Source organism: Amphiprion ocellaris, chromosome 17 (assembly GCF_022539595.1).
Source record: "Amphiprion ocellaris isolate individual 3 ecotype Okinawa chromosome 17, ASM2253959v1, whole genome shotgun sequence".
Taxonomy (NCBI): domain Eukaryota; kingdom Metazoa; phylum Chordata; class Actinopteri; family Pomacentridae; genus Amphiprion; species Amphiprion ocellaris.
The window spans coordinates 25,003,659-25,028,951 of record NC_072782.1 but is presented as its reverse complement, the minus strand read 5'-3'; the positions used below and the strand labels follow the sequence as shown (position 1 = coordinate 25,028,951).

At 39.0% G+C, this 25,293-nt stretch overlaps 2 protein-coding genes across 5 annotated transcripts in view; both read left to right on the top strand.

The window, feature by feature from the left end:
- The window catches only part of tln1 (talin 1), a 79,461-nt gene extending 65,557 nt beyond the window's left edge, over positions 1–13,904 (top strand). The window contains exons 51-57 of the mRNA XM_023273066.3: positions 1,121–1,226; positions 2,291–2,415; positions 2,765–2,890; positions 3,658–3,720; positions 3,810–3,992; positions 9,792–9,917; positions 11,756–13,904. Coding sequence (XP_023128834.1) covers positions 1,121–1,226; positions 2,291–2,415; positions 2,765–2,890; positions 3,658–3,720; positions 3,810–3,992; positions 9,792–9,917; positions 11,756–11,890 — 864 coding nt within the window. The 3' untranslated portion in view covers positions 11,891–13,904. The remainder of the gene's footprint in view (positions 1–1,120; positions 1,227–2,290; positions 2,416–2,764; positions 2,891–3,657; positions 3,721–3,809; positions 3,993–9,791; positions 9,918–11,755) is intronic.
- Positions 13,905–19,929: 6,025 nt separating this feature from the next.
- Positions 19,930–25,293, top strand: part of tpm2 (tropomyosin 2 (beta)) — a 30,229-nt gene continuing 24,865 nt past the window's right edge. The window contains exon 1 of one of the 4 annotated variants that reach the window (XM_023273079.3): positions 19,930–20,171. In XM_023273079.3, coding sequence (XP_023128847.1) covers positions 20,058–20,171 — 114 coding nt within the window. In that variant the 5' untranslated portion in view covers positions 19,930–20,057. The remainder of the gene's footprint in view (positions 20,172–25,293) is intronic. The other 3 variants (XM_055019236.1, XM_023273077.3, XM_023273076.3) reach the window with 3 other exon arrangements.

Here is a 25,293-nt window from a genome sequence, read left to right as displayed (position 1 = left end):
ACCTGGTTCATTCACCCTTCACACAACTGCATTTGCCCTGTTCCACTCACACTGAAACAACCCCAGATTATCACTGATCCACAATCATGTTTTACTGTAGGGGCAGACAGTCTGGTTTATAGCTTCTCCAGGCTTCCTCCTAACCAGTAAGTTGACTGGAGTGGGCATCAACTGAAAATTGGATTCATCCCTGAAGAGAACCTTAGCCCATTCATCAACAGTCCAATCCTTATGATCCCCAGCAAAGAGTAACTAGGCTTTCCTCTGCCTTTGGTTGATGAAGGGCTTCTTCCTGCTCTGTGTGACTTCAGACCATCTTCAAGAAGTCGGTTTCCAACTGTCCTTGCCAAACAAGTCACATTTCTCCACAGTGCCCACTCATTTTTAAGGTCCCTGGAGATATGGTGATGATTCCTGACACAGGAAGGGATGAGTGACGGTCATCTGGTGGGGTAGAAAGACGTTTCCTGCCGCGACCAGCTAGCAATTTGATAGTACCATGTTGGGCTTGTTATTTCTTGGTGTAATGAACAGCTGTCTTGGAGATCATCAGTTTTTTTGCTATCTGTCTCTCACTCAGGCCAATTTCCAGTAGTTCCAAGATGGCTGCTTTTGTGGCTTCATATAATTCTTTTATTTTAGGCATTATGTGAGAGCTGACAACTTCTGAGTTGTGCTACGGCTTGAATGTAAGCAGGAAACCACTCTAGGCCTTTGCATGTGCAGTGCTGCTTATGACATGAAATGGCCTGTTATATACCTCGGAATAAGCGGTTAAGCTAAAGCATGTCAAATGGGACATGAAGTATTATCTAATCATCAGCTGCATTTTTGGTCGTGTTCATTGTATTCTTCAGGTAATATACCTTTAGTGGTACCTGGCATTAAAAATTAACAAGAAATTGAAGAAAACAAGGGTGGTCTAATAATTTTTTTCCATGACTGTATGTAGATATTTTTCTCACCCTGTCAAAGAATTTGAAACACAGGGTTTGTAATACAACAGTGTAGTGAAACATTAGCCAGCACAAACTGCGATTTGAATAACTCAAACATTTTGTGTATAAATAAATGCAAAAAGTGTTGAATTACAGGTTGTGACTTTTTTTCCCTTCCACAGATCATCCAGAAGCCCTCTAATGATCTGAAGCAACAGTTGGCCAGCTACTCAAAGCGGGTGGCAGGATCTGTCACTGAGTTGATCCAGGCTGCTGAGGCCATGAAAGGTATCTTCCCCTTTGACCTCTAACAGCAGAGTGAAAGCACAACAACAACTGCATGTCTCAGGATTTTTTTCACATCTCAGTTCACACTTAATGGTAACAGTGTCCTTATTGATCTGATGTGACTGCATTTGATGGTGACGCTCCTTCAGCACTTACTGTTGCATGTCTGAAAAACTATCTGCTCCAGACAGCAGGTCTTATGCAAATAAGCTCTGACAGTAATTTGAAGTTGGATTAGGAACCATCACCCACCCACCCAGATTAGTCAGATACCTCCCTTAGAGTTCTACAGTTTCACTCAGCTCTTAAGTAAGAATAACAGTAAACACAAACTGATTCCATGAATGCAAAGTCCTCCCTGGAGTTGTAAATCAAACATGCATGTCTTTCTGCCCCAGTTTGAGTGATGTTTGCCGTAACTGAATCCTGCTGCCTACAGGACTGTAGGTTGTACTTCATTCAGCTGGGGAAGCAGATGACACTCATAATGTGCTGTGACTGATATGCAGAAATGGGGCTCAGCGGAATTTTTTTTTTTTTTTAGATCTAATCCAAATGCTGCATCAAATTCACCTATGTAGTGTGAATTCTTTCTGTAATACCAGATCCAGTTTATTAAGGTTTAGCTCTCTACAAACATCATAAATATCTAAAACTCAAAGATTCTGTCATTATGTGTCATCACACTTTGTTTACATAGAGGGCAACAAAATGCCAGTTTTCACTGTCTAAATAATAGATTACAACTTGTAACTCCAACCCTAAAATGAGATGAACAGCCAAAAAGAAAAATACAGATGAAATGTATCCAATGCATTAAAATATCTGCTTCGTAGAGTCACTAGTGGTATGTGGTTAAACTAATATGTCTTTCAAAGTTAACTGAAGCAAACAGCTGAGTTTGCTTCCTTCATGTCTCTGGGGAAGATATTTTAACATTTGGAGGCATATATGGCAAATGTCACAGCCACAGCTTTCTTTTGAGGGTGGGGGGTCCTGGGCGAGAGTGTGAAATGGAGTGTTTCAGGCCCAGACTGAGCCAGTGTTATTTGTGTGTCCTGCAGGCACCGAGTGGGTGGACCCTGAGGATCCCACTGTCATCGCAGAGAATGAGCTGTTGGGAGCAGCAGCCGCTATTGAAGCTGCTGCCAAGAAACTGGAGCAGCTGAGGCCAAGGACCAAGCCCAAGGTTAGAGGGCTTTTTACAGAGCACAAGCATTCACACTAAGCTTGTTAACCTCACCAAAGGGTCACATTTAGTGTGTCTGCTGCACATCTTCTGTGCTGTCAGCACCTCTCACAATATATGACGACTGTCCCACAGACCTTACCCTGTTGGCATTTTCTTTTTTCTTTTCAACATGCCATATCAACAGCACAGAAAAATTCTAGAGACCAGCATTTTCTATGCTGTTGATCAGCCATGTTGAATTTTAAGCCCAGGGCTTTTATGTTTGAATATCTTGTCTTGACATCGTCCACAGTTCATCACAGCACAGTGTGTTTATTGCCTGTTGGTTTTCCCCTCTTGTTAACAGGAAGCAGATGAGAGCTTGAACTTCGAGGAGCAGATTCTGGAGGCAGCTAAGTCTATTGCAGCTGCCACCAGTGCTCTGGTGAAAGCTGCCTCAGCTGCACAGAGGGAACTGGTGGCTCAAGGGAAGGTACGTCAGAACTCAACTCAAGGATGGGTATTCTAGGAGATCTCCAAATTCTATTAATTCTGAATACCGCAGGCAACGTATATGACCTACACAAACAAATGTTAAATGCCCGTGGAGCACACTTTTCTTTCCACCAGTTGCTGCCTAACCTATTACCAAGAGGACAAAAATCTTCCTGGTTTTGGATATTGCACATCATGATGTCAAATAAAGGTGGAATCTGTGAGTCAGACTAGAGAGCCAGGGCAGTGTACAAACACAGACATATTCACTGACTTTGACAAAAGTTGTATTGGATTAGAATCACCGACTTGACATTTAATTTGCAAACTAAAGCCTCTCAAAGAATTTATTTTACATATCCTCATAGAGGTGCAGGTGTTAAGTTTATTCTCATTGTACTTTCCTTTGAATTGTTTTTAAAAAACACTGCAGAAATGAGAGTTGTAGCTATTTGTTCTATCTAACCTATCCAATTCAAGTTCTTCCTCAGTGTGTCTTCCTATTTAACTTTCTTTCACTCGTAGGGATAAACCAAGCAGAAGAATATTTCACCTGCAAGAGATTTTAGGAGTTATTTTGATCAACAATCTCCCAAAAGTTTAATTTGCCCATCTATGTTATTCTCATCCGCAAAAACAAAAATCATGTTTCCTATATTTTTTTCTGTGCATTTTATGTTTTTGCTATCCAGTAATGTTTTCGCAACATTCATACCATCATAATGAAACTAGTATGAGTCCGAGTCAGTTGTCCTGTGTTTTCAGGTGGGAGCAATCCCAGCCAACGCTGTAGATGATGGCCAGTGGTCTCAGGGGCTGATTTCAGCTGTAAGTCTCTTCCCTCAAGCTTTATTTTTAGATTTTTTTGGGGGGGGGATTGGTTAAATGTCTTACTGTTGATGACTTTGTCACCTCAGGCTCGAATGGTTGCCGCAGCAACCAACAACCTTTGCGAAGCAGCCAACTCTGCAGTGCAGGGACATGCCAGCGAGGAGAAGCTCATCTCGTCAGCCAAGCAGGTGGCGGCCTCCACGGCCCAGCTGCTGGTGGCCTGCAAGGTCAAGGCTGACCAGGATTCGCAGACCATGAAGAGACTCCAGGTCAGCACTGCAAGTTAATGTCTTTCAAGCTGCTTAATACGCACAGACCCACCGCTGTGTATCATTCAAACTTGGCAGTTTAGTTTAGTTTTATTTTGTCTGCCAAGGTCAGAGTTGCAACTGTGGAGGTGAAACTAATAGCTCAGTGACACCAGTGTACTGCTAAAATCAAAAAGGTGGCAGAGAATGAAAAATGTAGTATTCCTTGATGTTCAAGGTCACTGTCACTCAAGTGGTTTAGTTTGTCCTGCATTGTAGAAAAAATTTTCCATTGTTTTAGTTATGATCCACTTGGCTTTCACACTGAGACACTTAACACACCAGTAGGACTAAATATGAGGTCATATGGACAGTTCAATTCAGAGAACGCAAAAGCATGATACAGAAAAACCTGTAAATATTGCAAGCAACTTTACGTGTAGTTGCAAAAGATGGACTTGCAAGGCTGAAGAATCAGGCGGGCAGACGAACATGTGGAGCAGAGGAAAGCAAAGTCCAACAACAGGCAGGATCAAACACGATACAAAAATAAGCCAAGTAAAAAAAAAATCCAAGGGAATGGCTAGAGAAAGGTTTAGGTGACTATCTGGCAAGTGAGGGATGGTGAACCAACGTTATTAATACTGCAGGGGTGATGACGGGAGCCGAAACAGATGAGCTCATTGGAGAAGTGGAAGGAGGTTAGGTGAGAGTAGCAGACAAGTGACTGGGCATGGACAAACTTTGATGACGTCTGGTGGGTGGAGAGGGTGAAACAGAAACACAATCACAGGTACCTCATTCACTGGACCGTCTTCATACGCTGATGGTTATCAAGTTCCTGTAAATGACCAGGTGCCATGCAGTTCTTGCAGTGTCTTATGTTTGTTTGTCTTCTTTTGTGTCAGTAAAAGATTACAATAATAAATATAAAGGCAACTGAAAAGAATAATGCGGCACCTTCCTCAGGGTAGCTGATGTAGTTTGAAAAATGCTAACAGTGTTTTCCCAACAACAAAAAAAATGGCTGTAGTTCCACTGATTTCCATCAACAACCTGTGAAGACTGACAGTATCTTAAAACTGACTGGCTGCAGCCTGTTGTTGAAATCGGACTTACATGTCCCTTTAATACAGCAGACATTATATCACACAGGTCTACTCAATGCATAATCCAACTCTGTTGGACCAATACTTAGGAGACAGCTGTCACCCTCCCACTCAGTTTTAGCAGTAAGTTCATATACTTCACTAATAGACCTGAGATTAATACAGAATGAAAATATTATAAGAAAAAAAATGGAGTTTTACAGGTCTATCTTTATGCTCATCCCCTCTTGCCTGTGTCTTCCCTTTTTTGCACAGTGGTCAAATGATGTTTAAATTATGTTGGTATGATTATATTTACATTTCTGACCCAGTACCAATGACAGTTTCCTGGAGTCCTGCAGTCTTTGACTGCATCTAACACTGATTGTGCAATAGGATTGCTGATCCATTTTGACCCACTTAAACAAACTCTTGACATGTGTTTTCCCTCCATCACAGAGTGGGGCAAAATAAAATACCTGTGGCTGTGGTAACATTTTCAAGAAAAATCCACTAGCCCCAAATATTTAGTTGGACACCAAACATGGATTAGTCCATTGCTGAAAATAGTTTCCAACAAACTATTTTCAGCACTGTTTTATCCTCTTTGAGGTCCTTTGAATAAAAAATACAGTAACTGACTGATTTAGAAAATTACTGAATGTGAAGGTCCAGCGTTGGTTCCTCTGATCCTGCTTCATTGGACAGACATCTGATATTGGTAAATGGATGGTGAAATGTAACCCTCATCTGTACTAATGATTCAGACCTAGAGTACTTGTTGAAGGAACAATAACATTAGTCATGCTGCAACAGCTGAGATTGTTGCAGAGCACTCAGTATATTATAGTATATTAATAGGCTGGAATTCAGCCGTTTAGGGTTACAGGTGAGCTGCTGATTTGCACTGCTGCTCCATGAGGATTAGCATGCTCTATATTTAGCACAGGTAAGAGTGCCTTTTTCATACTGCTTCATTTCAGTATTTTTACGAGGTGTGATAAAGAAGACGTGCCTATGGCACTCAAAAACTGTACCTGACTGGTATGGCTCTCTGGAAGTCTTACTCTGGCTACCTGCAAGTGTGCATATGTGATCTGCCCATGGACCTCAAACTGGCATAGAGAACACATGTCAAAGTTTGTCAACCCCACCCAATCTATAAGTCGTGGATTATCACTATATGTACACCTGAAGCCCAGAGGCAAAACAGCAGTCTTCAATGAAAAAGTCTACAGTCTCCAAGACTGGAAAAGGCGCATCAGATCAATAGTGTGACCAAGAGTGTGCTTGTCATTTTGTTCGAATTTTACAGGGTTGTGCATCATACATTCGTCCTCCAGAGTCACACTTGACACCACTGAATTCAGTTGTATTGACCTGAGGAGTCTGAGGGAAAACAATCTAAACTGTGCCAAAGCACCTGCTCAGAGTATGTTTTTTAATGCACAAAGACATTCACCACTTTCCACCTCCCTAATTGGAAAGAAGCAGCTCCGTCCTCTTCCCTAAAAGAACTGTTGTCAGAGGTTGCATATGGATCCCCACAACAACAGGAAATTAACCTCTGTATGAAACTGTGCTGCTTTCAAAAGATTCTAAAAGTTTTTCTTCTTAAACTTCACTGAACGCACTGATGGAAATAGTCTCGGACAGGATGGTTCTTGTGACCTTTATGTGTAACTGACGCGCTCAGTTGCAAGACATAACAGAAAGTACAAGTATCTCCTGTCACCTCATCCACCCAAAAATACTGTCTTTGAGGCTGTGTGTTTGCTAACTGTGAGCACATCGGCCTGGCCTGGCCAGCTCATATTCTCTGATCCAATCAGCAGTGGCTTATCTCCTCCTCTTCTGGGCCTGCAGCTGCCACCTCAGTAATTCCCATACATTTATGTCTACAGGAGCTCTGGTAACAATCCACCCAGTTCATCCATGGCACCAAGAACTGGAAACATTAGCCCTGATCTATGATTACACTTGCTGCATTTGCTCTCTTCACTCTTGGCTATGGGTGCTTTTCAAGGCTGTAATTATTCAGAGGGCTAAATAATGTAGTCTCTCTGTTGAATGTGTGAATATTGGGTGAAGGGTGGTCGTTTGACCTGTTCCTGATGGCCACCAGTCATTCAGTGATAGAACTGGCTTACACACTGAGTTGCCAGTTATTTTGTACTACTTACAGTAATGCAAAGTAATGGCAGTCAACCTCAGCATGTTTACATGCTATTGTTGACAATATGAAGATGACTATTTAAAGATGAGTGCAGGCCTTGTAATCACATTAGATATATTACATTTAAATAAATAGTTTAACATGTTGAATAATAATCTGTATCTGTGTCAATATTGGCTTTTAAGTAGATGTAAGTTGAAGCAAATCTAGGGACAAATTTATCATTTATAGGCACAGTTCTGGTGTAAATATATCCATACCATTTTTCCATACATATAATGCAATTTACCAGTATTTTCTTGAGTGACCATATATTTAGAAGCACTCCTGACCATGTGCATGCAAATGCACCTGATGGAGAAGGTAATTGGATTGAGATGTGCATACTGCACACTCATCACAAACAGCATAACTGTTGAAATTCTACCAACATAGATGCTACCAAATGAATATACCGAGGAGATTATTGTTGTTAGAGATGGGAATCATGGAGTTTGTCTTATTGAAAGAATTGGGAATGGGGATGCCAAAAAGTGTACCGCAAAGTTCAGTGAACAATTTCACCAATTTTGATAGACACGATCTGGGAGCAAGCATTAACCAAAAACTAAAGTATATGTTGCTCTGTCCATGTAGGTGTTTTGTGTTTATCATTATCTGTCATTTTATGTCCGTTAATTTACTGTAAATTGGACCTACCAAGTGACATGAAACTTGACATCATAACCAAAACTAATGTGAAAGCATTCACACAAGATATGATTTCACTTGGCCTGCTATAATTCAAAGTTGAAAAAGTAGAACTTTTGAATGGCTGACTCTCACATCATGAATCCTACTGACTTCAAATTTGACTCACCAACTCAGTATATGAAACGGCCTCTTGGGGAATCGTGGGCACCATGATGGATTTTTAACTGATTTGCATAATGTGAGCTACAGTATTGTGACATCTACATTTTGGATTTTAACTGTATCAATCAATTTTGGCAGCTTCACAGTTCTACTATATACAGCCAACAATGGTCCAACAAGATGGCTACTATCAATTAAAACATCTTAGCAAATTGCAGGATAGAATTTCACACATTGTGATATACATAATCTGGGGCAAATATTGACCAAAACCTGAAGTGCCATATTAATTGGTGTAAGCAGGCATGTTGTGTTTATCATTATCTGATAAGCAATCCTGATTAAAATCAGTTCATTCAGACATCTCACACCATTTTGTCTTTATTATATGCCATTAATTAAGATACAGACAGGACATGAGATGGACAAAGAGGGCAGCATGCAACAAAGGTTTGTGTCAGCAGTGGTCAGATCTTGAGATGCCCGACAATAAAACAGTAAATTTGAAAATTCCTGAATAACAACAATAATTCTATTTTAGCATTAAGACGTCATTTTTATTAAAGAACTTACACATACTGGCAGATTAACCATTACAGAAACACTAAAAAAAAACACATTAGTAATCAGCAGCAGTGGCAAACACCTTACACTGGGTGGTGGTCTGAAAAATCTGTTATGTCTCTATGATTAGGGAGCACCTTAAAACACCACATTTAAACCAAAAAGCTATAACTTGGTGTTTGAAGATGCTGTTTTTAGTCATGTATGATAACTACATGACTTTGTCCATCTCACTTGCAATAGACAGTAATTGGGCCACAGCAACATGTGAGTGAAACATGAGCTGTCAGGTCACTGATGTCGTGGAATATGTGATTTAAGCAGATAAATAATGAAATAAAAACAGCATTAATGGGCCTGGTGTAGTCAGTTAGGGGAAGAGTGGTATTATAGGAACAGTAGAGCTATAAGGATATGGTGTCCTTGAATTTGTGTGCAGGAAGAAGGAATGTACAAGTTTTAACAGGCCATTAATATGTTTTTTAACAATTAATTTGATGTACATTTTTACAATCAGTTCCCAGCGGTACTTCCTAGGACCCAAACTCTGACACAGCTTATGAAGGTAGCTTCACAGTATTATACTCTTGGTATGTCCAAGCCCAACTAAGAGTAACATTCCAGCCAAAGATAGACCAGTAGAGGAAGATTTACCAGTGTCTGTGTAAGAGTTCTGTCTGCCAGGTCACTGGCTAATTTCAGACCACAGAGTTGCAAAAGGAGAAAACTTGGCTTTGTTAGAGCCAAGTGTTTGCCTTTGTTGTTTATCAGGATGATCCCTGTTGCCTTTTACAGCTATTCTCAAGCACTATGTAGGAAGAAAAACTGTCGTGGTGTTCTGTCTGAGCACTGGTGAAACTTACCATTCCCTTTCCAGGAGTTGCTGTTCAGTAGAACCACAGTTGATGTATCTGCCACTACAAGTCTTCATGTGACTGTTTCACTTTCCCTCAAAGACAGATTCATGATCCATGGTTAGAGGTATTAGACTTCTGTTCAGCAAATAATTTATAGTTCACTATATCTTCCCTGATTGTTAGACGAAAACAGCTATTTAATCCAGGGTCTCTTCCTTGTTTTTTTCTGAAACCTATGTCATAATATTTATTTTAAAGTTTTGACTCTATGTGTGTGCAGGCCGCTGGAAATGCAGTGAAGAGAGCCTCGGATAACCTGGTGAAAGCAGCTCAGAAAGCTGCATTTGATGCTCAGGATGACCAGGCTGTGGTGGTCAAGAGTAAAATGGTCGGAGGTATTGCTCAGGTTCGTCAAATGCACACACACAGACACACACATGCACACGCACACACACACGTGCATATATAATATATACAGTGGTGGAAAAAAGTTTTCAGACGACCTTAAAATTTTGCATCTCAAATATCATCATGAAATGATGGAAAATGGTGTAAAAATGTTTTTTGTGTTTCAAAAGGTGTGGCTGCATTAGACAGACACAAACAAATACAAATGATATTTTTTTGTTTGTTGTTTACAAGAAAAACTAGCAAAGCTAAATTCTATCAAAATGACCCAATACTCAAAATTTCTTATTTTTATGGAACCAATCAATTTTAAGTTTTTAATGGCTTTTTTAGGATTTGTTTGGTATTATGGCTGTGATTTTACAAAAGGAATTTGCACATGAAGAGTCCTCCTAAGAGTGATTCTTAATGCAATATTTCACAGATGTATGGGGTGTCCAAAGACTTTTTTCTGCCACTGTGTGTGTGTGATATGTTTTGTCATGTGTCTGTTTAGAGCAGGTGGGTCACTTATGGCTTCATATATGCAAGTTTTGTACATATAAGCCACACCTGACTATAGGCTGCATGTGTCTGCATTGTAACATGAGATATTTACACAAAGATTTTTTTTTACTTTTAATTAAATGAATGCTTTCTTTCTCGCTGAAAGTGTCCTTAAACAGGGTTGGACACAAAAATCGAGAAAAACTAAACTGTAAAAGATGTGTGCATGCAGCAGATGTACCTCACAGTTTAATCAAACAAGAAAAGTAACAAGCAGCTCAGATTTCATTTATTTAAATAATAAATGCATTTGATCTCTGTGCCACTTCATTACGCACATTTTTTTAAAGTCCAAAAAATTTGAACCAGTTCACATAGAGAAGTCCTTCATTTATCTGAGAAAGAGTTTTTAAAGCTCTTCATCAGTGTTTGAAAATCCCCACTTTATCAGTCTTCATACGGTATTTGATCCAAAAGTTCAGTTACCGTTTTCACCAGCATTTTGGATGTTTAATGGCTGTGTTCACTACAGAATAAAAATGATTAGTTACTGTTACAAATTGATAAAATTATCATTAATTAGTAATGGTAGTGTGATTACCATAAGCACATTTTATTGTCTATTATACTTGCAACTTCATGGCCAGTTTAAACAGATAACCAGTGATTTCAGAGGGTGAACATATGTTGTCTTGACACCGTAGATATCTAAACACTCTATGTACATGTGTGTTATTATGTTAAACAGGCACAAAAACAGCTGCAAGCAAAATGCAGAAGCTAAACACGGCTCTTCGGGAGCATTTAACCTGCGCAGAACGCCAGGCGATAGGAGCAAAGAAGCAAGATCTAGGTTGCCACATGGTATTTATAGATGGGATGTGTAGATACACTTTGTTTACTGTCACCAGCAGAGTGGAAGGACAGCCACCCACCCATCAGTTACACCTGTAGAGGGGCTATGGGCTGGGGTCTATCCCAGCTAGTACTGGGCAAGTGGCAGGATATACTATGGACAGGTCATCAGTCTCTCACAGGCCTAACACAAACTGCATTTGTGACAGACAAACTTTACAGGACGCTGAAATACCTGCTAAAAACCCGCACAGAGAGAACATACAAACTGCAGAAAGGCCCAGCTGACATGCAGGTTCAAACCAAGAAATGCATTGCTGTGACATAACAGTGCTAACGACTGCAGCACCGTGCTGTCCAAAAACAACAACACAATGTAATGATATTTCTGCTCGTGCTACTTCTCCTGCTGATGGTTCTGCTTAGTTATGGTTTCCAAACCATAAGCTTAAGGGATTTAATGCATGCATACTTACTGTCTTTTGTCATATGCAGATCATTGCTGCTCAGGAGGAGATGCTGAGGAAAGAAAGGGAGCTGGATGAGGCCAGGAAGAAGCTGGCTATGATCAGACAGCAGCAGTACAAGTTTCTTCCTTCAGAGCTGCGGGAGGATGGCCAGGAACAGTAAGTGTGTGTGTGTGTGTGTCTGCACGCAGAAAACACAGTATCATCTGAAACGCAGAAGTGATCCTTGGAGTGCTCAGGACCTTCCTCCAGCTCGCTCTTCAGTGGAAATGTAACATTAGACAGACTGACTATGAGTCTGCAGGGATGTATCAGGATGGTTTTTATCAGTCTGTTTCTGTATTTAATTTTCCAAGTCAAAAGTATAACAGTGCCAATGGTTTTAAATTTTGATAATACTGAGCTATATATGCCTTAAGTCCTTCTTAAGGTAGCCGTGCTTTTGATAACATATGATCACATACTTTTCAACATATCTATTTTTAGTCTTTGTATTTTTTCCCAAGTTTTTGTATACATGTTGTGTGGCTGGTAAAATGATCTGCCAAGTGTGCGAACTACACTGTGGCTTTTGGGGAGCTCACTTTATTTTCTCTTTTTTTTGTTTTAAATGACAGATACGACATTTAGGAAGCACTTGATTTAGCTATTATTTATCATTATCGTTATTCTTATTTTGAATAAGAATATTGTTATTGTGAATTATAAGAGCAGATTTTTACAATACAGAAAAATAAAAATGTAGTGGATGAATAGCATATTGTCAGTGTTTCAGCCCAGTTCCCCCCGGCTTCCCTGTAGTTCGCAACCTGATCTGCCAATAAATTTTGCTTGCCTTCACTGTTGGAGCTTTACTGTGACATATAAGAGATATAAAGGCAAGCAGTTTATGCTTCTATACCAATTGCGCATAATCTGTGCACATTTTCTATGCAAATGTTTTTTGTGTATGTAACCACAGTGACAGAAAAAGAGCCTTGATGTGTAGATGATAGTTCATTGTGAAACAGAGGTCTGGTCACATAAATGATGATGCTCAATTACTTGTCATACTATTTAAATCTGAAATAAGAACAATCAAATAAAATGTTGCAATTTTTAACTTTAGATTTAGAAATAGTAGCTACGATGAAACGAATCAGAGTGGGAAAAAAACATTGTTTTAAAGAATGAGCTATGAAATATATTTTAAAGGTATCCTCCAGTAACTGTGTTTTTTTTTTCATTGTCACTATTTTCTTGTGTGTTAGAATTTGTGTTTAAGCAGCTACAGTACTGACCTGGATTGCAAGAGAAGAAGACATATTTGTGTGATGATTATGAAGCCATATATTTAATTACCTAAATATTTGACATCAGTTTGACTGTATTTGGATGTTCATTGTGTTTAATAACTCACTCCAATAACATGTTATCTGTGCCAAAATTTGGGTCTGATTATGGCACAGTGCTATTTTCTATAGAATTCTTGTCACAGTAATGATGCTAGAGGTCTGAGGTATACATTGATGCTTTTGCTTACTAATGCTTCCTTGTTAGATATTATTTGCATACAGTTCAGCCTATCACCAAAGGTCTAATGTGGGCATACTTTTATAGTGTATAAGCGTAAGGATCTGTGCTTGTCAAGTGCCTTCATGATGGATTTATCAAGTACAATTATCTAATACCATTTACCCTTCAACTGCACTTAGTTCATAATTCATTTTAGTAAATTATTGGCTCACAATTAAAATCTACCCTCACACATCAAATGGTCACATATTATTTTTTAAACACACAGCAGTAAGTAGAATATGACCATAATCATTGCAAATGGACTGTACTTAGTGTAGCACCCTTTTACCATAGCAGTTTACAGAATGTTAAACAATTTTGGCCTCTCAGTTATCCATTTTGCACACACACACACACACACACAAACACACACACACCAATGGTGGCAGAGTTGCCGTGCAAGATGCTTGCCTGCCATTAGAAGCGACATTGTCTTGTCTAAGGATGCCTACATTTGGACAACTCTGTGAAAAGACAGCCCCCAACCTTAAAAAGTCTTTTTTTTCTTTTGTTCACATTTTGACTTTACCATGGTATAATTCTAATGCTAGTGCACATACCACCTGATGGGCACTGTAACCGATTTATATTCAATAAAGCCAGTTTTCAGTGAAACCGTGGACATGAGTTTCTTGACAGTTTCATATTTACATTTCTCATTCAACTCACCTCAACAGCTGAAACCATCTACTTTTTTTGAAATGTGTAACTACAGGAGAAATAAGCAGCTTGGTTTGTTTCCTATGAATATATTTGATGAAAGTTTTCAGTGAGCTCTATTTTACATATTCATACTAGGGTTGCCGCAACCAAATATTTTCCTAGTCAACCATTCATCAGACCTTTATTATATTAATTTAATGTTTAGCTATATAGTTTTAGGAGACTCAAAATATTTTTATCTTCCAGAAAAAAACATAATATAATCAGGCTTTTAAAATAGCAGCTTTACAAGCAAACACAAAGGACATTGCAGTGATACCGGGCAAAGTGGCAATGATTCTGAATGTGTCAAAAATAAATAAAACAGCAAGAAGACTCTCTGATCTTTTTTCGTAAGCCTAATAAGGTATTTTATCTGGGTTATCTTATGTCAGAGTGATTGGCCATGCCAAGTGGCTAATGTTAGGCTACATACATGTTTGAAATAACAAGCCATGTTTAAGGTTAGCGAATAATAAGGCAGCATCATATGTCCTTTTAGGGTTATCCAGTATGCAATTATTAGGTAAAACCTGTAGGGACTATACACATAAACAGTTGTCAGGTTGTGTTTTGTTTTTTTTGTTTTTTTTTACCTTGCAACCAGCCAGCCAATCAAAACTTGGACAGTTATCATAAACATTTGGTCGACTATACAGAGGCACTTCAAGTTTATAACTACATTTTCTGGTACAGTTATAAATCATGTTGTATCCTATCATTTTAATGGCATGTTCTTCAGTTTATTTGTTCCTACAATAGAGATTTTTTAAAGAATTACCAGCCACACCAACCTGCCCAGTTTCCATTTGTTTCTCTAAGCTCATCAGTTCTGTCTCCCTCTGCTTGGAGGCAGACGGTCTCCAACCAAAAGTCTGGTTCTGCCAGAGGTTTTCACTGTTAAAACAGGGTTTTTCTTGATAACAAGCTCTTGTTCAATTGGATATTTTTGACTTTCTCTCTATAATATTGTAGGAGCATGCTTTTGTGCAAAGATACTGTATGTTGATGGGCCCCTATTGACAGTATTGGGCCTCTGTGGTGTACAGTGGTCATTCAGCTATGATTCTATTTTGTTGCACTTTTCTGTGTCATAATTTGAGCAATAAAAGGAATTTAATAATATAGACCATGTAAGCATAATATTACCTTATATGACAATCTTTAAACTGGATTTTAAGCCAGCTTTTATCACGAGGTCATCAGGACCAAGGATTCAGTTCAGTTTTATTTTAATCGGACGTGTCATCTCAAAACAATTTACATGGGAAAGTGAATGCCTTACAATAGTATATGAAAAGATAAATCCAATCCAAATGATTCCCTTTGAGCAGCTATTTGGTGATAGTGAGAATAGAAAAAATGCTTTTCAACAGAAAGAAGCCTCCAGCAAAGCCAGACTCCACAATGGTGGCCTCGACTGGTTGGGGTGAAGCTAAAGAAGAGGGAGGAGATCGTAGCAGAGAGAATAAAGACAATGCATAAGAGAACCATAAATACTTAGGAAGTCAGTGCGGCCAGTAATGGTAGTTAATTAAATAGGACTCACCCTACTTTTGTGCTTCAGCAGGGTATATTGACATATTTGAAGGTCCAAAGCTACTGGCTCTTAAGTTAAAATCAAATCAAACCGCTTGTTACACAGTGACCCTGGAGCTTTTGGATTCCCCAAGCATCTGGGGCCCTTTTTTCTAGTTAGCTTCTGGTTTGAGAGGATCTGTGTCCAACATTTTCTATACCTCTGAAACAGACATTCACATTGTTATTAGTCAGTGTGGAGGTGAGAGAGAGATCAAGACTTTAATCTGGTAACAGGGTCATGGACAACCACGGTTTACTGATGTGCTTGTGGAGCAAAGGTTTTCCTGTGTGATCCAATCTAACAGAAAGTAGTGTAGTACTACTTGCTGAAAACCTTAATGCTGGCTGTGACAGATAACTGTCAGAACACATCACACTTGATTGCATTGTTCGTGCCCACGCTGGCCTCTTTTCACAACTGAAAGCTTAAATGGACAAGTGAGCATCAGAACAGGACCATGGAACAATGGAAGAAGGTGGTCTCAGTGGTCTGATAAATCATGTTTTCTGTCCCATCAAGTGGATGGCTGGTTGCATTTGAGTTGTTTATCTGGAAAAGAGATTGCCGCAGGATGCACTATGGAAAGAAGCCGAGCCGGCAGAGGCAGTGTTAGAGGCAGAGGCAATTTTAGGGATCCAGGAATTTTGTTTACTAGCGTTCATGTGGATGGTAGGTTGACAAACATAACCCACACTTATCGGCAAATGTATTCTTTGATGGCAGAGAACTCTTAAAGCAGGATACTGCACCCCGTCACACTGCAAACAAGAATGGTTAAGAGAAATCTTGACAAAGGGTTCAGGGTGTTGAATTTGTCTCCAAATTCCCAAGATCTAAATCCAACTGAGCATCTGTGGAATGTGCTGGAAAACTAATCTGATCCATGGAGGCCCCACTTCCAGGACTTAAAGGATCTGCTGCTAACATCTTGGTGCATGATACAACACTACACCTTCTTGTGGAGTCCGAGCCTCAATGGGTCAGAAGTGTTTTGCACAAGAGGACCTATAAAATGTTTGCAGGTGGTTTTAATTTTGTGGCTGAAAAGTGTAAAACCCAGCCTGCTATTCCCTCCAATCCACTGTGTGCACAAAACAAAGAACAAACTACTGTCAATAAAAGAACTGACTTCCCAATGTTATTTTATTTAGTTAACATTCCGTCATGATAAATATCTGTTGTTTGCATTACATTGTATTAGATTCCTAATTTTAATACTGTGACAACATTGGAAAATATAGTAGTTATTATAAATAAAGTAAGGAGAATTAAAGCCAGAATAATTCACTTTATTCATTCAACCATTTGCTATTTCTGACATTTTGATTTGTACTGTGATTGCATTTCTTTTTGTTTAATGCATTTTGATATGTCTTTTGATGTATTAAAAAAAATTCCCCATCCATGCCTCTGTCCTTTATCATCTTCAGCTGCAACAAATAAATTGATGGAATGACTTTTGAAATCTGTGCTTAAAAGTGCACACTGCATTTTATGGAACAGCTAATGTGTTGTATACATTTGCTGGTGTGATCCAGTTCCACCACCTCGTCTGTATTTTTTTTTTTCACCTGGCCCATTCTGTTTCATGCCCCCTGAAACTGCTTTGATCTGCAGCAGGACCGCACCTCCTCATTCACAGAAAAAAGGAAATGGAGTCGAAGACAAAGGAATAGCAGCTTTGATTTGTTGGTCATGCTCTATTTTCACATGACATGCAGGTTACAGCAGCTGTCTTCTTATTTCACCTTCATTTACTTTCAAAATGTAACATTTGAAAGTTCAGCTTTTTGGTTTCAAGATTCAGGATTCAAGATTCAAGACCTTTACTTATCACAAACACAATTATACATAGCATAATGCGCAGTGAAATGCATTGTGCACCTGTTCTAAACCGAAACAAGAGTAAAGAATAAAAACACACAAGAAATATGTATATCTATCTATCTATCTATCTGTCTATCTATCTATCTATCTATCTATATACACACACACATACATATACACACATATATACATACATATATACAGCTATACATATATTCACATTCATTTATAAATATGAATATATATACATACACATATACAGATAGAAATGAGCAAAATAAATATATAAATGAAAGTGAAATAGTGCAAATAATATATATACAAGGTGAAAGTGAATGGATATTGAACACAGTTTGCAGGTTGATTGTCTATTGGGTCTATTGTTTCAGGTTCAGCAGGAGGACAGCCTGTGGGAAGGAGCTCCTCCTCATCCTCTCTGTGTTTGCCTTCAGGCAGCGGTAACGCCGCCCTGGTGGCAGCAGAGAGAACAGTCTGTTGGTGGGGTGGGTGGGCTCACTAGGAATCTTCCTGGCCTTTACCCTGCAGTGTTTGCTGTAAATGTCCTGCAGGTTGGGGAGGGTGGTTCTGATGGTGCACTCAGCCGGGCGGACCACCCTCCTCAAGGCCAAGAAGTCCTGCTGGGTGCTTTTGGGTTCCCCAAGCATCTGGTGCTGACCATACAGGTGCTGATAGTCCCAGCCAAAACACTCGCAATGGTTTTGTGTTTTCAGCTTGTCCATCTTCAAATAAAAGTGGTATAATAACTTGTTTGTGGGTTTTGTGATTTCAATAGTTCTTCAACTGACCGAAGTACATTTACTGAAATATCTGTACAATTTTAGGATACTTGTCTACTGCATTTGAAGAGGAAAGTCATTTGGGTTCTGTAAAGCATCTTGAGACAATGTGAATTGCAACTGGCGCTATAAAAATCAAATTTTATTGAATTGAAAGTGTTTTACATTGATCCCATATTTCTAATTGCATTGCCAGTAAAGTCTGCAAAAGATTACAGGACAGTATTGCCACTTTTAATTAGCCTAATTAAAAAATACTAATTGAAAAGTAAAAATAAAAAATATACATTAACTTCAAAAATGTGATGCTGCTCTGATTTTACCTGCAACATAAATGTTAAGTAACGTGTACAGAAATTTAAATTTTTAAAAATATGGTTTGAATATTTCTAAACTATTTGGAATGAATGGGCCTAGTTCAAGAGATATAATCTAATAATAATTATCCTTGTATTTTGAATTCCTTACATAATAATAATGCCAAACTGCCAATGACCTGGGATGCTTAGCTGACACTAGTTAAAAATATAAGCTACTTAGTGCTAATATAGAATAATGTTATTATCAAGTTTATACAGTAAAATGTTACTAGCATAACATACAGTGAGCTAGGTAGCTTTTTGCACACATAATTATTACAGCACTGTGAAAAAGTATTTGCCCCTTTCCTGATGTCTTCTATTTTTGCACATTTCTTACACTGAAACGTTCCAGTTCATCAGACATTTATATTTATTGAATATTAGACAGAGACAACCCACAAAACACAAAATGCAGCTTTTAAATAATGATTTATTGAAGATTAACTGTAAACCGATATCCCTCCCTGTGAAAAAGTAATTGGCCTGAAACCTAATTAGTCGACTCCTGGCAGCAACAACTGCAGATAAATGTTTGTGATAGCTTGTGATCAATCTTTTGCATCGCCATGGAGGAATGTTGATCCAGTCTTCTCTGCAGAATAGTTTTAATTCAGCCACATTAGATGATTTACGAGCATTAACTGCCCCTTTAAGTTATGGCCACAACATCTCATTTGGATTCAAGTCCAGACTTTGGCTCGGATATCAATGAAAAAAAATATAAATTTCATTTTAACTGTTTTATTTGAGGTTGAATTTGTTCATCACCGGGGTGGGACCAGTGAAAAATGCCATTTTGGGGGAACTCCAGACTTATTTCGTATTTTGAAAAACGCTTTCAAACATTCTTTTCTCCTAGTTCTTTAGATTTGGTCTCAGTACAAGCATATTTACATAACAACTGCATGTTTTAGCATTTTGTACATGGATTATTTGAAATGTGATGGGCGGGACATAAAGTGTCCTCCAATTCTGGAATGACCCAAAACTCTCTGATTTCATAATGCCAGTGAAATATTTTCAGTTCTATTTAAAGATTAGCAAGGGCACTCTCACAAAAAAAAGACCTGGAATGAAAACAGACGGTACCCACTGGTCAGGAGAGGTACTATGGTGAGAAAGTGGGCATGCAGGAGGAAATTGTGTTATTGAAAATGATTTCATAAATCTCTCTGTGGTTGAACTTTTTCTCCATAGACGTGAGTTGAAATGTGTGTTTTCCGTTTACCTCTGCTGATGTCCACGTCGTTCAGAGATTCATTCTCACAGACTGCTGACAGACGTCACCCACCGACTGAACAACTCTCGCTGCCTAAATATGGACATGGACCCGCGCGGAATCACTTTGAAAAAAAAACAGCCCGGGGCTCGTGCAGCTGCTAGTCTCATCCTCGCGCTCTCTCGCAGCCTCTTCAGTCCACCTCCATCCCTGAAACAGCGCCTGACTGTCCGGATAGCCGAGCACCCTTCTCCCTCTGCTCAGACCACACCGCCCGACGAAACATGGAGGCCATCAAGAAGAAAATGCAGATGCTGAAGCTGGATAAGGAGAACGCGATTGACCGCGCCGAGCAGGCTGAGGGGGACAAGAAGGGAGCGGAGGACAAATGCAAGCAGGTAAAGAAGGGTGGCGCTCGGTCTCACACCGTCACAGACACGACTCCCTTTTCTTGTTTCTTTCCACGCCTGTCTTCTGCACAGGTCACACCTTACACTACCGTTCAAAAGTTTGGGGTCACCCCTGTTTTCCATGAAAACCCCCACTTTTATTCATGTGCTGAGATAATTGCACGAAGGTTTTCTAATCATCAATTAACCTTTCAACGCCATTAGTTGACACAATTTACCATTAGAACACAGGAGTGACGGTTGCTGGGTTTGGGATTCTGTACCCCTATGTAGATAGACTATTCCATTAAATTCAACCCTACTTTCCACCTAGAATAGACATTTACCACATTAACAATATCCCGGCTGTATTTCTGATTAATTTAGTGTAATCTTCATTGAAAAAAAAATGCTTTTCTGTCATTACTAAGTGACCCCAAACTTTTGAACGATAATGTATTTGGGAATTTCCGTTAGGTCTAAGTTTGGTGCAATACACTGCATAACATCTTTTATAAATGACCAAAGAAGGAGAAAAAAAAATCTTGAGCGAGTCTGTAGGCTGAAGAGTTCCAAGCAGAGACTGAAAGAAACAAACTCATTTCCTCAGGTAGTGTGTTCAGTGCATGAAGGAGTTAATCTGGACCCTACAGCAAACAGGGGCCCTGTTAGGTGGAGGTCAGAGAGGATTAACAACTCCACACAGTCACTTGGAGGGGTGTGATCCATAAGCAATAAAACACCTCAGTACACTCAGAAGTTCTGCAGCTGCAGCCTTACTTGGTCTGGCTGTAGATTCTGAGGTTTGGGTGTGAGTGTGTTCCCCCTTACCTTGACTTGAACCTAGTCCTCTTCTAAACACCAACCAGTCATCTCTTGTGATGTTTATCCTAACCACAACCTTACCTTAGCCCCAATCCAGTTATTTTCAGCATTAAATGTCAAATTTATAATAGTTTGCAGGACTGAAGTTAAGGTTAAAACACTTTCACTTCACATTTCTGACATGACTAACACATGCTTCTTTGCTGTGCCACGCCCAGAGCTGTCATTTGTGTCTACAGTGGGCACTCTTCATCAAAAAAATTCACTGTTTTGCTTTGATGGACAAAAAAAGGCATTTTAAAAATATTTTCTCCTCATTTCAGTATTGTTCAGTGTGCATAACACAGCAGAAGTGGATACATCCCTGTACAAATGAAAAATGATTCAAATTTGTGTCACTTTACAGTAATGGCATTACTTTTAGTTTTCAGATCTAGACAGTTTTAGGAGGAAGATCTCTACAGGTCTGAGTAGTGGTACAATGGCTCACTCTAAAACTCCTGATCAGCTACAATGGTGCTTTGATATTTAGTTGGCCCCACATCTTCCTGTATCCCTTTCCATCTCTGCCTCACAATCAGATTTTTCAGCTCCTCTGGTAATTGCTGTTGGATGTGGAGACACAACGCAGACATGCGAATAGACAATAAATGACTGATCTAAAAGGTAAGAAAAGAGTTGCTGTCCATAGGTCCAGAACTGAGAAGGTTGTCCTGTTTACAGATCAATAACAACAATGTCAAGCAGTTAGACTGACTGGAAATTACATGCGTGCTCAGTTATGCTATAGTGATCACAGGTGTTCTAACTTGTGTGTCAGTGATGAGAGGTGTAGTCACTTTTGTTGCATTCAGTTTCTACTTTGAGGACTGAATTTTCAACATAGTCGTTCTTAAGTGTTTGTTTTTGATTGTTCATACAAGGAAATACTCTATAGTTCAAATTAGAGATTAAAGCTGCAAGCAGCGTTGGTCGGGTCCTTGCATCCTTGCTGGTCAGCAACATCGAGCATGTCCACCGGGTGGCGCTGTGGCTCAGAGTGCATTTTGACCTATGGATGTGATGAGGACTGAACTCTGATCATGCATGTAAAGTTTCAGGCAGATGAGAGCATGTACAGGCTAGTTACACAACATTTACTGTTTTATGGCAAAAACTTGAAATTCCGAGCCATTTTCACTCCCTCAGACTTTTGCGGAGCATTTTGATAACTTTTGCTATCAAAATGCTGCAGGGTGGCTGTACATCCTGGCCAAATTTGAGCTCTCTCAGGGTTACCCTGTTTGAGTTTATAGCTTTTGAAAATGTCCAAAAATTACCCAGAATTGTCCAAAATATGACACATAATTCAAACTGGCTGACTTCCTGGTGTGTTTTAGGGATGGGTGTCAATTGCGTTTTTGTGCATCTTGATGAGTTGCATATTTGTACCAAACTTCTTAAGTGTAGGTCACATGTACTGGTCGTAGTAAATGCTTGAAATTTTGCAGGTGACGATTTTTGCTCACGCCTATGCAATTCCCCTAAGATATCAAATTTTTCACCGGTCCTGATGTATGCGCAAATTTTCACACGTTTTCGAGTATTTTTAGAGTTCCAATTTGAGTTAAAAAAAAAAAAAAATGTAAAAAAAAAAAGAATTTTAAAAAATCCTTGCTTTCCAATGGGGATCTCGCACCACTCTAATAATGCAATTATTGGCAAATAATGCAGCTTTGAATCATTGAAGTTTAAGTGAAATTGCAAACAGTTGGACTCACTTCTGTTGTATACTGTGTATCGGCTGGTATTAGCTGATTAGAAATATATCACATCAATTTAGGCTTTATGTCTAAATTCTATTTATTTTGAAAAAAATTAAAGTATCAATATGTTTTCTTTCTACCCGAATAGACAATAAATGACTAATCTAAAAGGTAAGAAATGAGTGGCTGTTTCTGTAGTTCTTACATGATTCCCAAGACAACAACTTGTAACAGTCATTCGTAGCTTTCACTGAGGCCCCTCCATACTAAAAGTGCCAAATATGTCATACTGGCTCAGATATCTGGCAAGATGATTATGGGAACTTTCTCTCAAGTAACTAATAAAAATAGATACATTGCACAGTGCACGCAAAGAGTAAAAAATGTCATGCATTGAACTTAACAGGTTTTGCACATCTCATTATTCATATATTTCCTCGGGATACCTAGAGGATTATCATAGGTCACCAATTCTTTGTGAGAGTGAATATGCACAGGGCTGGAACCAAGTCGAGTCACTGTTATTTATATAGACCATTTGGAACAACAAACCACTAAGCCAAAGTGCTTTCCACTGGAGAAATAAGATTGATGTTGCAATTCTTTTAAAATATAAGGGTTAAGACTCCATAGTTCTATTTAATATGTGAATTTATCACAGTAATTTAAACACTGCATAATAGTATAAATACTACTTTACCTGACAAAAATAAATATAAATGTTGGGCCCTACAGTATTCATACCTGACTCATTTCAAAATTATGGTCAAGACCCTACAAAATTACACACAGAAAACCCATTAATTGCTAAGATTCCCTGGGAGCAGCATGTTGATGATAGTGGGGAGGAAGAGCTCCCTTTTATCAGAAAGAAACCTCCGACAGAACCAGGCACAAGGAGGACGGTTGTCTGCCTCAACTGCTTGGGGTGAGAGTAAAGGGCAGACAGAAAAGGAAAGCAGGGAAAAACCAACAAACAACAAACAAGAGAATGTGTGTGCAGCACCAGAGCCAGAAATACCTGCGTAGAGTTGAGAGGTTCTTGTTGCCTAGTAGTCAGTTCTCAATATATTTAATCTACAACAACAGACTCTGCCTATAACACACCACCTTGTGTTTTCTCTGCAAGGCCTCTAAGCCCAAATCCTCAGAAATATGGTAGAAATACAGCCCAGAATCTACCAGTGCCTATATCCTCACTTAAGCAAAAGTACTAGTGCAACCATATAACAACATTCAACTTCAATTTATGTTTGTCAAAAACTCCACCTTTTTTTGAAAGTGCAGAAATATTACTAACAAATTGTATCTAAAGTATCCAAAGTTTCGACTGTAGTGAAATGGCTCTTGTCATGGATATCTGACTTTATCTGACATTACTGAATCATTGGTAATGATGCATTATTGTGTATTGTGCATTTTAAGGTGGATCAGCTCAAGGTAGAACTAGTTTTAACTTACGTTATCTAGTTTAATTTAGTTGCTCCAAACCTAGTGGTCAGGCCAGTCCAAAGGATTACAAGAAAAATCTCTAGGGTTATGAGATGATCAAGAAGCGAGAAAGCAAAAAGAATTCAGTTATTTGCACTTAAATTTCATACACATCAGAACGCTGGACTTCTTGTGGCCTAACATGGTTAAGGAAATTATATGTCATTTATAATTTTATTCCCTCTGAGCACCACTTGGTGACAGTGGGCAGAAAAACTCCCTTTTAACAGAAGAAAGCTGTGAATGAACTATCGGCTGACCGTGAGCAGGCGTCTGCATCAACTGGCTGGGGTGAGGGGAGAGAGGACAGATAATAGATAACAGCAAACAGTGCTGATACACAGATCAGTGTTCTAGCTTTCCTTTTTCCCTGCTTGTCTCTATATTTTGGTTTTATTGTGATTCTTTTGACATATTCATTTCATTCGATCATCAGCTGTTTTGGTGTCGCTCTAACCACCGCTGTTGACTACTGCATTAACCATAGTGGTGCGTTAAACAAGCGATTTAGCTGTTTTGTGCTTTAAAGATAAAGCGGTGTGTAGATGCTTATTTTTAAAACAAATTGAGGAAAAAGGGGAGGTTGGTGGAGAGGGACAGGTTCTGTATCAGACAAACCTGATAATCAGAGTGCAGGTGCAGGCAGAAAGATTCAGACTGAACTAGTAAAGAAAACAAAGCTATATATATTTAATTACAGGGACTAACACAGTAGTGGGGCTGCAAAATTAAATTAATATTAATCATTATCATGATTTTAACTTCCCACCATTATAGGAACATGATTGGCTGCAGTATTTACACTTAAAAATGTGTGCTGCTTGTGAAATGGGGAGTGCACCTACATGCACTGTTTTCTCTGATCATAGAAAACAGCGCATGACTTAACTTGCCCATCAATCTAAACACAATAACATAAATAACGTAAAATGATGTTAAGTGAAAACATTTTTTTAGATATGTGTACAAATTTGAAATCCAAATATGAAATCTGTCATTTGCAGTCTAATGGCTGTTTTAGATGACACTAACAGAAAAATAATTACAGTCAAGTGCAGAGTACTACAAAA